This window comes from Meleagris gallopavo, chromosome 1 (genome assembly GCF_905368555.1).
Source record: "Meleagris gallopavo chromosome 1, MGAL_WU_HG_1.1, whole genome shotgun sequence".
NCBI lineage: Eukaryota > Metazoa > Chordata > Aves > Galliformes > Phasianidae > Meleagris > Meleagris gallopavo.
Genome location: NC_139404.1, coordinates 111,934,951 through 111,951,429, shown reverse-complemented (window position 1 = coordinate 111,951,429; position 16,479 = coordinate 111,934,951). Strand labels below are relative to the sequence as shown.

Below are 16,479 nucleotides of genomic sequence, written 5' to 3'. Positions count from 1 at the left end.
TCCGCCCGGGGGCCAGGTCATCCCGGGCACTGGGGGCTGTTTCAGTGTCTCAAGGGGTTTCTCCCCCACGGGACTGAACGAAAAGAGCTCATGCTAACGCACGCTTCCCTCCCGCCCTGGGGCCTTGGGACTGCAAGCCCCAAGGAAACGCTTTCCCCCCGGGGGAAATGTGGGAACATCTGCTGTTCAGCGCAGCGGGGTTTAGAGCTCAAAACGTGCCCGGGTGTCTGAGCGCCCACTGCAGCCCCCCCATGGGGGGGGGCTGGATGGGCCTTTTCCCCTTTTCCCAAAAGGCCTCGGGGAAGGTTTGTGCCCGATGAAAACCAAGCCCCTTTCCCCTTTGCGTTGCCCCCCATGTCTCCCTTAGAGCCCGCAGCCCTTCCCGCAGTTCAAAGAAAGTTTTTTTCTCTCTTGGGCCTCAGGACTTGCAGAACAAGCTTGCGCTGGTGCAGAGCATCACTGACTTCAGCTCTGCCTTCCATGCTGTGGGTGGCTCCGCCTGCTTTAACACCTCCTTGAAGGGCAAGCTGCTGGAGATCCTGATGGTGAGTGCCTAGAGCCAGGGCTCTCTGCAGAGGAGTTTTGGGCTGTGCCACAAGGCTCGCTTCCTTGGAGTCATGCAGGTCTCCCTCAGCCACACTCTCCAGCTGGTGGGGACCTTGGGAGCTAGCAGGCAGCGGCTGGGTGGCGGGCTAGGTCCACCAGCTGTGGAGCTGCTGCATCCTGCAGTGTCTTCATGGAAATATGAGAATGATGGGGCTGGTTTGTGGCAATTCTGTCCGTCTATGGGTCAGGCAGAAGAACTCTGGCGTGCCCCTTTGCCCACTTTGACAATGTCTCTCTGGTACTTGCAGGGCTTGCTGAGGAAGTATTACTTGGGCACCCCTGTCTCCCCAGTGCCCCTCAAGGTGGTTCTGGCCCTGGAGCAGTTGAGGTAAGGGTGGAAGTCTCTGGGGTTGCAAGGCAGGATGGTGGTTCCCCTTTCTGGGTAGCTCCCGAAGGCCTGGAGGGGGAGGGGGTGAGGAGCCGCATCTGCAAGACAGATGACTAGGCTGCTGTACCCAGTGAAGCTGAGATTCTGGGCGGACGTTGCTCAGCAGCACGGGTTGGAGGTGTTGGCTTTGCGGTTGTTGATTAGGAGAATCTTGGGTGTTGTCTGAATCAGTCCAGAGAGCAGTGGTAAAGGCCCTTTCTGTTTTCTCTTCCTTTTTTTCCTCCTGTCAGCAAGTTGAAGCCCTCTTTAGGAAGCAAAGATGCTTGTGAAATGTTGGCTCTGTGCTGCAAGAACATTGTGTCACACCCTTCAGCAGAGATGATGCTGAAGATCAGAAATCACAACGAGCAGCACAGTTCCTGCAGGTAACCTGCTGTAACTTTCCCGGCCACCTCCGCCTCAGAACCCTACCTCAGCATACACAACCTATGCTCTGGCAGCAGCCATGATGCCACACACCTCAATCCCCTCTTCTGCTTTCAGCTTCAGCAAACATCGTTGAAAGCTCTGGGCCGGCTCATGGTGGTCCTGCTTGAGACAGAGACCCCCCATGGATTCTTCCAGAACATAGTCCCTGTGAGTATGTGTGGGGCAAGGGAGGAAGCATGCTGCCTGTCGATAGCAGGGACAGAGATCTGGGACTGAGAGGATGATCGAAGGGGGAGAAATCTCCTGCTAACGGGCCAGCTCACTGAGAGCTGAGAAATGGGCAGAGAAATGTGCCTTGCAGGGAGAAAGGCCGGAGCCAGCCTCTGGCAGGCCACAGCTGAGGAGAACCTCCCGAGTTAGGAGGCAGGAGTGTCTGCAGAGAATGGGAGCAGTAGTGTCAGTGCTCAGTGAGGCGGGGGTCCGCGTGGAGCCACAGGGCAGGCTCTGAGGGAAACTGTTGGGAAAAGAGGGACAGGGAGAGGGATGGCAGGAAGGGAAAGATGTCCTCAGTAAGACAGATGTTCTGCTTCAGGTCCTGCAGAGATCAGTGACCTCAAACAACGTGTGGGAGCGAAGGAGGGCCCTGCAGACCTGCTCCCAGCTGCTGGCTACATGTGAAGAGCTTCAAGTGAGTAAAGAGCCCCACTGCATGCTCCCTGCTCCCTCCCCAGTGCCCCTGTGCTGGAAGGCGAGCTCCGCCCAGCTGTGCATGCTGTGTCACCCATTGCGTGGGGAAGGCACAGGCAGGAGAAGCTAGGGAGAGCTGGGGCTGCCTACAGCTTTGTTCCTGCCTCTCGCCACTGCAGAGAGGAGATGCCTGCGAGCACTTTGGCTCCTTGGTGGGATTGCTGGCTCCGCTGACCTGTGACCCCATGCCCACATCCCGCCAGTTGGCCGCCACCTGCCTGAGTTCCCTTCTCCGAATCCAAGGTGAGTAGAGAGGGCGTGCACCAGCCCTGTGCTCTCCTCCGCAGCACTACCAGAGCCCTACGGGCTGGGCCCTATTTACAGGGGGGAGAGGCACTGTGCACAGCTCTCTTCTTGTCCTCTGTCTCTCCACCATGGAAAGCAGTTCAGTTTCCAGAAGCATGACTTCCCTTTTCTCCTGTACTCTTTCCAGCCAAGGCGGCCAACAGAGTCATTGAGACGGGAGACATCGGGAGCCTGTGTGAGGGGCTGAATAACTGCAGTACCATCGCTCAGCTCCAGATGTCATCCAAACTGGCAAGGGTAAGTGGACCCAAAAAGGGGTGGTGGGATCTCAATGCATAGGCTTCTGCACGACCCTATGCTGCCCCCAGCCTCCCACACCATTTCCAAAATGAGCTGTCACCCTGAGACCGCTTCTCTCAGCAAGTAGTAGGAGGCTCTGAGCTATGTCTGTCCTTCAGGCGCCCCGTGCAAGGAGCTGATTCCATGACTTTTGTGTGCGTGTGCATAACCACGTGAGTTTGTGTGTGTGTGTGAGCACATGAGTTTGTGTGCATGTGTGACTGTGGCTGCTGGGAGGTAGGCTTTGCACGTAAGCAAACACCATGGGTGGAGAAGCTGAGAGAAGGCTCAACCGCCTTCCGTATAAATAGCAGGGTACGGAGAGCAGGAACGCTGTGATTGCCGCCTGAATGAGCTAAGAACGCCCTCAAGACTGCTTTCTGTTTTGAAGAGCTGCTGCAGAGCAATGATGAGATCTCTCCTGCTTCTCTTTCCTCTGCAGATCGTGTGCAGAAACTTCCCCCAGGAGCGCACCGCTGACTTCCTGACGGCCATCAAGGAGACCTTGCGGAAAGGCAAAGGAATGCGCGTGCGTGCAGCTGGGAAGTGGATGATCACCTTCCTGCAGATGTACAGGAAGGACATCTGTTGGAACGTAAGAGACTTTCTTCCACGTGTCTTGGACTTCTTCTGGCTGTTGCACTATGCCTTGTGCCATTTGCCTCTTGTGCTAAAGAAGCACAGACTGAGTGCAGAGCCAGGGCTTGGACAGGGTGGCTGGCATGCAGTTTAGGCTTAGGCCTTGGCAGCGTGTCAAGAGAGCAGGCACTGCTCATGTGCTGAATGTCCATGGTTAGGTTAATGCAGAGTCAAGGATGCAGCAAGTCGTTCTTTCTCCTCCTCCTTTCAGGTGCTACCAATCCTCCGCATCTTGCGCAGCTGCACATCGTCCACGTTCATGCCCTTCCTATGCCAGACTGTGGCCATCCTCATCCGCTGTCACAGAGAGTTCATAATTGACAACTTCTCCCTGCTGCTTGATCCCACAGACAGGTACTGGCACTCCTGCCTTTGCTGTTGCTGCGGTCCCAGTTGTAGCTTGCCTCTGTCAGAGGGATCCTGGGAGGAAGCAGTTTTTCTTTTTTTTTTTCTCTCAAACTGTGTTTGAGGCAAAAATTTCTCAGTCACAACTTGTGACTCTCCTTTTTCTAGTGAGATGTGGAGGAGAGTAAGAGAGTTTTGTCTACAACGGTGGGGCTGATAGAAGAGAGAAGAAAAGAGAAGAGAAGATCACAGAATTGCAGAAAAAAAAAAGAGAGAAAAGAAAAGAAAGGAAAAGAGAAGAGAAGAAGAAAAGAGAAAATCACAGAATCACAGAAAAAAAAAAGAAAGAAGGGAAGAGAAGAGCAGAGAAGAGAAGATCACAGAATCACAGAAAAAGAAAAGAGAGAAAAGAAAAGAAAGGAAAAGAGAAGAAGAGAAAAGAAGATCACAGAAAAATCACAGAAAAAAAAGAGAGAGAAGATCACAGAATCACAGGAAAAAAAAAGACAGAAAATCACAGAATCACAGAAAAAAAAAGAAGATCAGAGAATCAGAAAAAAAAAGAGAAGATAAGATCACAGAATCACAGAAAAAAAAGAGAGGGAAGAGAAGAGTAGAGAAGAGAAGATCACAGAATCACAGAAAAAGAAAAGAGAGAAAAGAAAAGAAAGGAAAAGAGAAGATTACAGAATCACAGAAAAAAAAAGAGAGAGAAGAGAAGAGAAGATCACAGAAAAAAAAGGGAAGAGAAGAGCAGAGAAGAGAAGAGAAGATCACAGAATCAAAGAAAAGAGAGAAAAGAAAAGAAAGGAAAAGAGAAGAAGAGAAAAGAAGATCACAGAATCACAGAAAAAAAAGAGAGAGAAGATCACAGAATCACAGAAAAAAAAAGAGAGAGAAGATCACAGAATCACAGAAAAAAAAAGAGAGAGAAGATCACAGAATCACAGAAAAAAAAAGAGAGAGAAGATCACAGAATCACAGAAAAAAAAAGAGATAAGAGAAGATCACAAAATCACAGAAAAAAAAGAGAGAGAAGATCACAGAATCAGAAAAAAAAAAAAGAGAAGATCACAGAATCACAGAAAAAGAAAAGAGAGAAAAGAAAAGAAAGGAATAGAGAAGAAGGGAAAAGAATATCACAGAATCACAGAAAAAGAGAGAAAAGAAAAGAAAGGAAAAGAGAAGAGAAGAGAAGATCACAGAATCACAGAAGAAAAAGAGAAAAGAAAAGAAAGGAAAAGAGAAGAGAAGAGAAGATCACAGAATCACAGAAAAAAAATGAGAGAAAAGAAAGGAAAAGAGAAGATAAGATCACAGAATCACAAAAAAAAAAAAGAGAGAAGGGAAGAGCAGAGAAGAAAAGATCACAGAATCACAGAAAAAGAAAAGAGAGAAAAGAAAGGAAAAAAGAAGAGAAGAAGAGAAAAGAAGATCACAGAAAAATCACAGAAAAAAAAAGAGAGAAGATCACAGAATCACAGGAAAAAAAAAGAGAGAGAAGAGAAGAGTAGAGAAGAGAAGAGAAGATCACAGAATCACAGAAAAAGAGAGAAAAGAAAAGAAAGGAAAAGAGAAGATCACTGAATCACAGAAAAAAAAAGAGAAAAGAAAAAAAAAGAGAAGATCACAGAATCACAGAAAAAAAAGAGAAGAGAAGAGAAGAGAAGAGAAGAGAAGAGAAGAGAAGAGAAGAGAAGAGAAGAGAAGAGAAGAGAAGAGAAGAGAAGAGAAGAAGAGAAGATCACAGAATCAGAAAAAGAAAAGAGAAAAGAAAGGAAAAGAGAAGAAGGGAAAAGAATATCACAGAATCACGGAAAAAGAGAGAAAAGAAAAGAAAGGAAAAGAGAAGAGAATATCACAGAATCACAGAAAAAGAAAAGAGAAAAGAAAAGAAAGGAAAAGAGAAGAGAAGATCACAGAATCACAGAGAAAAAAAAAAGAGAAAAGAAAACAAAGGAAAAGAGAAGATAAGATCACAGAATCCCAAAAAAAAAAAAGAGAGAGAAGGGAAGAGCAGAGAAGAGAAGAGAAGATCACAGAATCAGAAAAAAAAAGAGAGAGAAGATCACAGAATCAGAAAAAAAGAGAAGATCACAGAAACACAGAAAAAAAAAGAGAGAAAAGAAAAGAAAGGAAAAAAGAAGAGAAGATCACAGAACCACAGAAAAAAAAAAAAGAGAAAAGAAAGGAAACGAGAAGATCATAAAATCACAGAAAAAAAGAAAGGTGAAGAGAAGAGAAGAGAATCACAGGAAAAAAAAAAGAGAAGAGAAGAGAAGAAAAAAGAAGAGAGGAGAGCTTAATAATGTATTCTTTATTTAAAAAAAATAAATGCCAGAATTCTGGCTAAGAAGAGTATGTTATTTCCATGTCTTCATTTTAATAGCCGCTGTCTGTTCTCCATACCTCTTGCTGAATCACAGAATCACCAAATGTCTGGGTTTAGAAGGAACCTTGAAAGATCGTCTAGTCCAATCCCCCTGCCTTAGCAGCAATGCCTTGATTAGGTCACACAGGAACACGTCTAAGCAGGTTTTGAATGTCTCCAGAGAAGGAGACCCCACAATCTCTCTGGGCAGCCCATTCCAGTGTTCTGTTACCTCACCATGAAGCAGTTTTTTCTCTCATTTTTGTGGAACATCCTGTGTTCCAGTTTGCACCCATTACCCCTTGTCCTATCACTGGATGTCACTGAGAAGAGCCTGGCTCCATCCTCCTGATGCACACCCTTTGCATATTTATAAATGTTAATGAGGCCACCTCTCAGTCTCCTCCAAGCTAAAAGACACAGCTCCCTCAGCCTTTCCTCATAAGGGAGATGCTCCAGTCCCTTCATCATCTTTGTGGCTCTGCGCTGGACTCTCTCAAGCAGTTTCCTGTGCTTCTTGAATGGTGGGGCCCAGAACTGGACACAATACTCCAGATGCGGTCTCATCAGGGCACAGTAGAGGGGGGAGGAGAACCTCTTTTGACCTACTAACCACGTCCCTTCTTGTATACCCCAGGATGCCATTGGTCTTCTTGCAGTGCTGGCTCATGGTCACCCTTCTGTTCCACCAGGACCCCCAGGTCCCTTTCCTCCACTAGATACAGTCTTCCAACTAGACTCACTCTGTCCCACTAACCACAACTTTCTGGCTTCTTTCCTCCAGCTGGTTCACAGTCCACCTCACTACTCGATTGTCCAGACCATGCATCCTCAGTTTAGCTGCAAGGATACTTTGGTGTCAGATGTTCTATTAAAATCAAGATAGACCACATCCACTGCTTTACCATCACCTATCCATCTGGTTACGTCTTCATAAAAGCCTACCAGGATGGTCAAGCATGACTTCCCCTTGGTGAAGCCATGCTGACTGCCCCTAATGACCCTCTTATCCTTGATATGCCTAGAGGCAGGGCCAAGGATAAGTTTTTCCATCACTTTTCCAGGGATGGAGGTGAGGCTGATCAGTCTATAGTCACCCAGGTCCTCTTTCTTGCCCTTTCTGAAGACTGGAGTGACATTTGTCTTCCTCCTGTCCTCAGGCCCCTCTCTCATTTCCCACAGCTTACTGAAGATAATGGAGAGCTGCCTAGAAATGACTACCTCCAGCTCCCTCAGCACCCACAGGTGCATCCCATCAGGATCCATGGATTTATGGATGTCCAGATTGTTTAATTGCTCCTTAACCCAGTCCTCATCAACTGAAGCAAACTCCTCCTTAATCCTGACTTCCTCTAGGGCCTCAGGGGTACAGGGCTCCTCAGGACAGCCTCCAAAAGCATAGGTAGAGACAGAGAAGGTGTTCAGTAACACCACCTTTGCCATATCTTCTGTCACCAGGGCACTCGTGTGTGTGTGTGTGTGTGTGTCTGCATGCATGCACATGCGCACACCTCTTTTGTGTGAGTGCACGTGCCCAGTGGCAGCAAAGCTCAGACTTGCTCCCAGCTGCTCAGGGCCATGCAGCCCCTTAATGCCAGCGTCTATGCCATCCAGATACAGGCTGCCAGACTTCTGGAAAGAAATCCTGCTTCAACTACTTGGAAAATATAGTTCCACACAGTAAAACTGTAATCTGTCTTGAAACCTCTTCACGTTCTCAGCTACAAAACTGTCAGCACCATGAGCTATGCCTTTTCACCAGCAATGAAGAAGAGTTTGCACGCTGTGCTGCACTTGTAACAATCAGCGGAGCTGACCTGCTGTTGCTGTTGCCACTGCCCACCGCCTCATTGTGCTCACATCCACTGCTTGGTCTTTTTCAGTGCTCCATGTGCATCGGTGAATGTCAGTGGGTGACATTTTTTCCACATGGAGGAGTTCAGAGACACACCTCTGCTTCATCTGCACTTCCACATCAGATCCACTGTGTCAGACTACCCCTCTGCTGCCATCTGTCACAAGGCAATAACACACCATGGAATACTGGTGGGAAGGTTCAGCTCCTACTGCCACACCACCAACATTCACCTCTGACATCATGGGCCAACACCATGCATTGGAGGGCATTACTTTCAGAGCAGCCCTCAGAAATTGCATCAGGTAATATAATAAGTAACAAAACTTATTTTAAATTTTTTCCTGTTTAATAGAGATCACACTTTAGATCGTACCTCTACATGTTCCATTTGAAAACTGGCCAGTAATGTATTGATATCAATGGAAATGATGCTCCATAGCAAAGAAACAAAAAAGTTGATGAATTTTTGATAATCTTGAAAGCTATTCTCTAATTCTTATATCAAAACAGAAAGCACAGATGTGTACTTTTTGTCATAGGGGCTGACATGCAGGAGAAGAGCTCTGCAGAGAAGGACCTGGGTGTCCTGGTGGACAGCAGGCTGGCCATGAGCCAGCAGTGTGCCCTTGCGGCCAAGAAGGCCAACGGTATCCTGGTGCACAGTAAAAAGAGCGTGGTCAGCAGCTTGAGGGGGGCGATCCTGGACACATTCTTTCTCAACCTCCTGTAGGGAACTGCTTTTAGCAGGGAGGTTGGCCTTGATGATCTCCAGAGGTCCCTTCCAACCTCTATGATTCTGAGATTGTACGAGAAAGTAACCACAAGAACCACGTGCTAATTGCACAGGATGGATTTGGCAGAGGCAATCCCTTTCCCAAGGCAAAAGGGTCCTAGCAGCAGTAGCAACTCCCCTGTGACATACAGGATCACCAACCAATAGACCAGGCTGCTCAGTGCCACATCCAGCCTGGTCTTGAATGCCTCCAGGGATGGGGCATCCACAACCTCTCTGGGCAACCTGTTCCAATGCATCACCACTCTCTGAATAGTACCAAACAACACTATTTTCAAAACATTGATTGGAAAGGTGTTTGGTACTACCCTTTAACTTTAAATTGGTAGTTGTAATTTAAATATTTCACACTTTTCCTATTTACCTACTTGGAGTGAAATTTTCCTCGTCATTATTCATCCCATACTTTACTTTTTTTTTTTTTTTTTTTTTCCTTTGGAAAGCCTTGGCTAGCACAACTTCAGTTATTACTGAGCATATGGTAAAGGAAAATATCATTTTGCACTTTCAGATGACTGGATGCCATCACTGTGCTGCAGCTGGATCACAAAAAGGGCAGAAAAGTCTTATGTCTGTATTGCCTTTATGAGACCTTTCCAAAATACGCCAGATTGTCAGGTATCATCTACTTTGTAAAGGCTTCAAGGTTAATTTTCCTAATTTTCCTTGACTGAGATTCTCCGGTCTGGATCCTTGAAGTGGTAAGTAGGACTTTCTTTTCAAATACATCTCTGACACACTGGAGGTAGCAGAACTGAGAAAAGGAAGGCTACTTTCCTCCATTCCCTCGAATGAGTACAAACCACAAGTCTCTTAACTACTCCCAGGTCCTTTGCCTGGCTCTGCTCACCTCCTTCGGCTTAGATGAGATGAAGCCACTGAGGAGGTCTCTGCTCTGTCTTGCCCTACTGCTCACCACCATCAAGTCACTTAACCAAATATTTCATAAAAGCTAATAATTCTGTCTAATTTTATATGGGTTGAATTTGGAGAAGAGCTTAAGCTTCCCACATGCAATTAAAGACTCTGGGTGCTAAGCTTTGAAAAAAGTTGAAATACGGTACGAAGTGCTTCATAGTATCAGTTTCTACAGGATGCTCATCTAAAAGCAGTGTATAAATTTATACTTTGGTGCCACTATATAATGCAGAAATTCAAATTCCATGCATATTTTATACGGATAGAAGATTTTCTTTTTTTTCAAGCAGTGATAAACACTACAGAAAGTAATAATTTAGATTTCAGTGCCATTCAAGGAATTCAAAGCAATGGGATGTAAGGAAATACTGAAAGATGAGCGTGAGAAGAAAAAGTTCACAGTACAAGCAGAAAAAGGATTATGTAAGTAAAACTTTATCAGCATGCACTCATAGTAAGCTACAGTTTCACCATTAGCCTAAATTGTAGCCCTTCTTAAGCTCACACCTCATAACCTCAATAACATATTTAGATGTTTAAACTACAATACATCCAACACTCTATGTGTATACCTTGCAGAATGTGCAGCATCTAGTTTGATGTTGATTTTTGTTTGAAAATACAGTTTCTTTGAAAAAAAAAAATCAGTATGTTTCTGTCTTAGTTTTTCATTACTCTTTTCAGATGGAAAAAAAAGAAAAAAAAGAAAAAAAAGCCAGATTTCATGCAGGAGACAAATCATTCTTAGTTCAGTTGCGCATGGCCCCTAAATTCCTGGGCACATATCTGAAGATCAGATCAAAGACCACTCACTTGGCACAATTCCACCACCTAAAAAAAAAGAAAAAAAAAGTGGAGCTTAAAGGTTTGCAAACATTTTATTCAGCTTTGAAATGATATTTCCATTGTCTTGGTCTGAAGAAAGGAATACGAAGCAGTTAAAGTCTACAAAACAGACGTTAACTATACAATTTTCATTTAACACATAGGAAAACATAAATTTCATCTTAAGTACTGAAACATCATAGAATGTGGCTTGCAACGCCCCCTTTCTATCTGTTCTCATCTGGCTCGATCAAACCTGTAAGGCAGGAGCTGCCATCATTCTTTTCCAGAACTTTCCTGACATTTTTTAGCCTCTGACCAAAATATGTTTGTGCCTATTAATTTTTGACAGAATCCATTCTTAGCAGCATTATTACTACTGCATTTATCATACATTTACTAACATTCCTATCAAAATAATTAATCTTTTTGTCCATTTGGGTTATATACAAAGACTTAACCACAATAAATTTTAAAAGGCCTACAGTATTCCTGTATGCAATGCTAATTTTCTATGACTGCCATGACAAAGTTACTTCCCATTCACATACCTTCCCAAAGTTAGTTCCCATTCTTTTTCCAAAATTATCAGTTAGTGTTAGAGAAGTCACCACTGAGTAAGCTATCGCTATGTTTATCCACATGCTCTCTGGGTCAGTCTTGATGGCAGCTTGTCTCAAAGCTGCAATAGCATTGACAGCAGGATGAACAAACCACATTCTTCTTTTCTTTCTAGCTACCTACTTTTTTTTTTTTTTTTCTAGCCATCTCACAGAATGGCTGAAAGCATACTCTTAAAAGATGCAATTAGATTATCTTAGTGGTATCAGTATTACTAGAAGTATATCCCATCATTGTGGACTGACTGCTAGACTGCTTTGAAGCCAAAACACAGCTAGATACACCCAAGCTCCTGATCTTCAACTGTGTGTTCTCAAAGCCACTTTTTTGACTGCTGCCAAAACCAGAGCCAGGAAGTCAAATCAAGGAATCTGTTACAGGACGGATAACAGAGGCAAGATGTTCAGGTGAGAATGACAAATAATAATAGAAGAAATAAATTTATCTATCTTTTTCTCTATTTTTAAATGCAGTGCATGAACAAAAAAATGATAAGGGGTATTGCTTAGGTGTCCTACAACTGGAAGGCCTGAAAATTGGGGAAATCCGGTAGGAGCCTTTTGCTATCTAAAGGGGGGCTATAAGAAAGAAGGGGAAAGGCACTAGCAGAGTCTGTTGTGATAGGATAACGGGAAATGGACTCAAACTAAAAAAGGGAAGATTGAGACTGTATTTAAGGAAGAAATTTTTTATAATAAGGGTGGTGAGGCACTGGCACAGGTTGCTCAGAGTGGTGATAGATGCATGGTTCCTGGAATACACTCAAGGTCAGGCTGGACAGGGCTCTGAGAAACATGATCGAGCTGCAGGTGTCCCTGTTCATTGTCAGGAAGTTGGACTAGATGACCTTTGAGAATCCCTTCCAACTCAAATGATTCTAGATTCTATGAAAATGAATGTTTTGGAAGAGGTCATAATTCCACATGAAAGTGGACATCAGGAAAAACAGTGCTCTGAATAAATTTAAAGATTTTCTACACTTCCATAAAAATCTATGTGTTTTAAATGTTGCATGAGCTTAATGGTTTGCACAATTGAATTGACTGTAGGTCTTCTTCATACTCCTGCTAGAAACCAGTAGGCTTGTCAGCAGACTCTGAGTACATACTGAATAAATGAGAGTGACCTCCAATAATTTAAACTGCTACAGGAAGAGTTTCAATCTACTGCACTGCAAAAGTGCTTTAAACCTAAGCATAAATGCTCTCCATGGCTCTGTGGAAAACAGCTACTTCAGGATTTTATGTTTGCCCTGATCCAGCAGTCATTCCCTCTTGGGAAGCCCCCTCACGTAATGGTACCCTGAATAAGCACAAAAGTTTTTTGCATACTACTGCTTTCAGGAGTGCAGCCCTAAATTGAGGACCACAAACATGACAGTAAAGAACCATTTTTTTTATCTTAATTATACACAAAGGAGATACTTGAATTCAGAGCAATATGATTAAGATCAAACTGAATAGAATTTCCACCTTTTCTCTTAGCAAAAGGTACAAGTCTCAGCTGATAGATGAGGTTAGAGCCCTTTACTGGGCTTTAAAGGAAGTCTGGAGGATGTTATGGTAACTGATGAAATCTCTAAGAAAGCTAGAATTTGTAAGTGCAATAAAATCTATTTCACAGCTTCTGACTCAGGGATCAGGAAGGAATATTCCTTATCTTTAGAGCATCACACGTTTGGTTTACTCCTTTATAGATTTTTTCAACTTCTTCAGCTATGCCAAATCCTCCAGTTTGAAACGCACTGCCTGTGGGTTCAGCCGATGCCAGCTGCAGAGCTCTGCCTCATTGTTTTCTTCCTGCAATACCGCAGACATGGAATCCAGAGAGCTGCCTGCCTGCACAGTCACACTCCCAGTGGTTTTCCTGTGGCTGTTACATGACACAGCTGTCCATTTGGCAGCTTGACCAGCACGCTCATTTTAACAAGTAGCAAACTAAACACAGAGGCAATAGATTTGCTCTACTATTGCAGTGCTTTCTAGACTCATATTTTCTGATGTATTGTTCTATAAATAATTAGATTAGTGAATGCATTCTTCTCCAAGCTGTTGATAGATGTTTTGAGAGTGTGTTTTTGGTAGGTTTTTGTGTTTTATTTTTGTTAACCAAGAGTGTCTTGAAAACATATGACTATGAAATTGCGCTAATTAGGGAATTAGTTCCAATTTAATGTCTGGTTTATCATAGACCTATTTATGGGCTGGCCAAAAGCTGTTCTGGCAAATTAGCAGGAAATGGGAAAGAGAAATATCAATATGAGCTTCATAACTGTTGGCATTAACTGTGCCTTACTTATGTTCTACTTTAATGATGTTGTTTTATTTCTCTCATAGAAAAAGCTGGTATAAGATGCCTCTAAAATCAGTAGAGCCATTAAGTTCATGATGAAAATAACATTAAGCTAATGTTCCCTGTTTATTTCAGCAATAGAGAAGTAGTGCTACTGGAACATTAAAATGTTTTAGTAAGTTTAGAAAAGAAATAATGGTGACAAAACATCTTTATCACCTGTGGAACCTTGTTTACAATCTTATACAAAACCCACAAATTAAGCCATCATTCCAGCATAGAAAGTCAACAGCTCACTTTTGTCTCCATAGATGTATCAGGAGGTAGTAACGCAAGATACCTGTGTCTTTTAAATAATGAGTATTATATTCTTATGCAAGGTTTGAAAAAAATATTTTTCTTCCATGAGACATTTAGAATGCAGTTGTTGTCTCTTAGTTTGTGCTGTGTTATTATAAACTGTTGCAAGTGGCAGAACCAGTGGAGGAACGATAATTTAGAATTGCATTGCCAGTTTTGGCCAGGATATGATCACATATTGTCTATTTGCTCTCATTAAGATAATAAATCTTATCCATTTTCTACTGAATATATAATGATGTTCACTCTTGTTTAGATTTGTCTATATTTTGCTACATTTTTTGTCGCATCTAGAATGCACACTAATTGTACTCAGCTGCATTCACGGACTTTTGTTGCATAAAAAATAAGGAAAAGAGGAAGAGGGTATATGTGGCATGGATTTGGGATACAATCATGGTAAGTACCTGGATCTGGAAGCTACAGAGCTCTGCCAGGACCTGTCATATAGATCAGGCTTGCATGAATATCCTGAAAAGATCTCAAATTGACAAAATCGTTGACTTGAAACTTAACAATAGCAAATAAATATATTGACTGACCTTGAAAGCAAATATGTGGTTAGCTCCCTGCTTGAGATACTGTTGGAAACTGCCATTATGTATTTGAATGGCTTCTTTTGCTTTTCAAGTGGAAGCTGGCTGAAATGCATTGCATCTTTCGGGAAGGAAGAGTCATTCCCTGATGACTGGCCAAGGAACAGCAAAGACAACAGCTGCAGAGGCAGCTGGAATTGCCACCCTCACAGATGGAGTCAAAGTGCTTGACTGCAGCTGAAATAGGACAGAAAGAGTGAAAACAGAAGGAAAACAAAAATATGTAAATGGCAAACCAGAAGCTGTACCTTAAGATCCAAAGTTTTCCTGCATACCCACATGTAACACTGGCTTGGAGGTACCTCGGGATCATGGAGTAATCTACACATAACATATACAGTGTAGGACAGGTCATTTCCCTGGAGGAGAATTAGGACAGAAACAGAAAAAAAAAATTAGACATTTGTTTACTTTTCACACGAATAAACAGAAAATACACAGAATGTGAAGACAGGAAAAAATCATTCTAGGTTACATTGGGACTCTGCTTTGAGGTGTTGGTTGCCTTCTTGCGCCTTTGTTGCAGCCTGTGTTAAAAGAAGATAATCACAGTTAGATCAACTTGGTGGTACATCAGTGGCCATTTGCTTGCTGTGGCCAGCAGTAGGCTTTACAAAGAAAAGCGTGAAAAACAAGAAAACTGAAAACTGTCAAGTTTTCAGTAATTTAATGACTACTGGCCTTAAATTGTGGAGCTCCTTTTCTATGATTTTCAGGATTTGATTAGCTTACACCATTGTCTAGTTATTACATTGATTTTAGATTAAAATTTCCTAGTTGACTTGAACAAGACCATACAATGATCTAAGCAGTATAGCAGTGAAATTGGGGTGTCTTCATTCTTAAAATTTTCACTTGAAAAGTATTTAATTTAAAAAATTATTTTAAAACAGAAACTTATACTAACAATTTGTTGATAGGTTAGTAGACATAAGTAGAAACAGCATTTGAAGGAGTTTGCACAAATTCAGATTTTCTGAACTGAAACAAAGAACACATTGACCAAACAGAAAGATAAGAATAGTCTTTTCAATTTTAGTCATTTGTATTTTCTTAAAAATGCTGAGAGGAAGCAAATTTTATGTCAAAGAATTTAGACCTAGCAATGTTAGGTACATATGCTTATGTGCTTATAAGAGAGCTGCTGAAGGAAAAAGAAGCAAAATAAAATTTGCAAACTCACGCTAAAAGAATGTGCTTTTGGGGTACAGGTAAATACAATGAGTAAAGCAGAAATTTTATTTCTGGATCTGGATATAGCTAGAGATTAAGCATGTAGTAGAGTTTGACTACTAAGAATTATTTTCTTTCCTGAATTCACTGGTTTCCATGCCTGTCAAATCCTGAGATCTTTCAAACGAGTTTTTTCAAAAAAAATTTTGAACAAAATTTTATTAATATATTCATAATAAATGAGATGTGTATTTAAGAAAGCAATGCAAATTATGCAGTCTATGTAGTCTTGAGCTCTAAATCTTCATGAGCAGAGTGATCCTAGTTAAGAAAAGTATTACCCCAATCTGTACTTATGAAAAAATGAACACTGTGGAGGGACACTATCTTAAATTCACATATTAGTTACTCACTGGTTGATCCTGCCTAATTGCTAGAATCAATCTCCATTTTGATTTATTCTTAGAACTGCTGTTGTTCCATAGTGTTAATAATGAGTACTAGTATTTAATGTTCCAGTAAGAGGCTATTTGCTTTATATGTTTAGTTCTGCTAAATGTCAGTACATCCATCCTCTGTAAAGTTCAGTTAAGAAATTCAGTTCTAACTTAAAGCCTCATCTATGCAGAGAGTGGCTGAACATCTGAACTCACAAGGTCTTCTTCCTATTCAGTGAAGAACCAGGTTGACAGATGTGTTCGAACCTTTTGTCCCATGTGAAAAATCACAAGTTCCACTGTTTCACGAAGCGAAGTTTATTCTCCAATCACAGTTTCCAGATACGATTTACTGATTGAGACAGATTTACTGCTTGTGACAGGCAAAAAAATGTCTGGCAGCCTGACCTATGGCAGCTGGAACCCCCCCCCCCCCCACATCCCCAGAGATAGAAATGGATTTCACTATCAGGCGCTTGAAGAAATAGGTGAATAAGAAATGCACTGTATTTCACATTTTTAAAGAAGAGTAGCAAAAGTGTGTATGGTTTTTCTT

General features: G+C 42.6%; 1 protein-coding gene and 2 long non-coding RNA genes across 5 annotated transcripts; 2 read left to right on the top strand and 1 right to left on the bottom strand.

The window, feature by feature from the left end:
- Window positions 1–389: 389 nt before the first annotated feature.
- Window positions 390–1,319, top strand: LOC146545573 (uncharacterized). Its single transcript, XR_014881252.1, has 3 exons — window positions 390–545; window positions 855–934; window positions 1,225–1,319. It is a non-coding gene; the product is annotated as an uncharacterized LOC146545573 (long non-coding RNA).
- Window positions 1,320–1,480: 161 nt separating this feature from the next.
- LOC146545572 (maestro heat-like repeat-containing protein family member 2B) lies at window positions 1,481–3,910 on the top strand. Of its 2 annotated transcripts, XM_085210185.1 has the most exons (7): window positions 1,481–1,570; window positions 1,956–2,051; window positions 2,230–2,353; window positions 2,544–2,653; window positions 3,138–3,290; window positions 3,546–3,688; window positions 3,848–3,910. In XM_085210185.1, the coding sequence occupies exons 1-7, from the start codon at window positions 1,514–1,516 to the stop codon at window positions 3,894–3,896; spliced, it is 732 nt and encodes a 243-aa protein (XP_085066311.1). In that variant the 5' UTR covers window positions 1,481–1,513; the 3' UTR covers window positions 3,897–3,910. The 2 variants fall into 2 exon arrangements, with proteins under 2 accessions (XP_085066311.1, XP_085066304.1); XM_085210178.1 differs by having other exon boundaries at window positions 3,546–3,887.
- Window positions 3,911–8,204: 4,294 nt separating this feature from the next.
- LOC104914742 (uncharacterized) lies at window positions 8,205–16,263 on the bottom strand. 2 transcript variants are annotated; one of them, XR_014881250.1, is made up of 4 exons: window positions 16,140–16,263; window positions 14,593–14,672; window positions 14,260–14,490; window positions 8,205–10,450 (listed from the first exon to the last, which is right to left on the bottom strand). It is a non-coding gene; the product is annotated as an uncharacterized LOC104914742 (long non-coding RNA). The 2 variants fall into 2 exon arrangements; XR_014881251.1 differs by lacking the exon at window positions 16,140–16,263 and adding an exon at window positions 14,789–14,892.
- Between the last annotated feature and the right edge of the window lie 216 nt (window positions 16,264–16,479).

What these genes read in the sequence shown, in the direction of transcription:
- LOC146545572 (XM_085210178.1), top strand. Translation starts at nt 1,514, where the DNA reads ATGGTGGTCCTGCTTGAGACAGAGACCCCCCATGGATTCTTCCAGAAC. An exon ending in TTCCCTTCTCCGAATCCAAG is followed by an intron (nt 2,354 to 2,543) that starts GTGAGTAGAGAG and finishes TACTCTTTCCAG; the next exon opens with CCAAGGCGGCCAACAGAGTC. An exon ending in TGTCATCCAAACTGGCAAGG is followed by an intron (nt 2,654 to 3,137) that starts GTAAGTGGACCC and finishes TTTCCTCTGCAG; the next exon opens with ATCGTGTGCAGAAACTTCCC.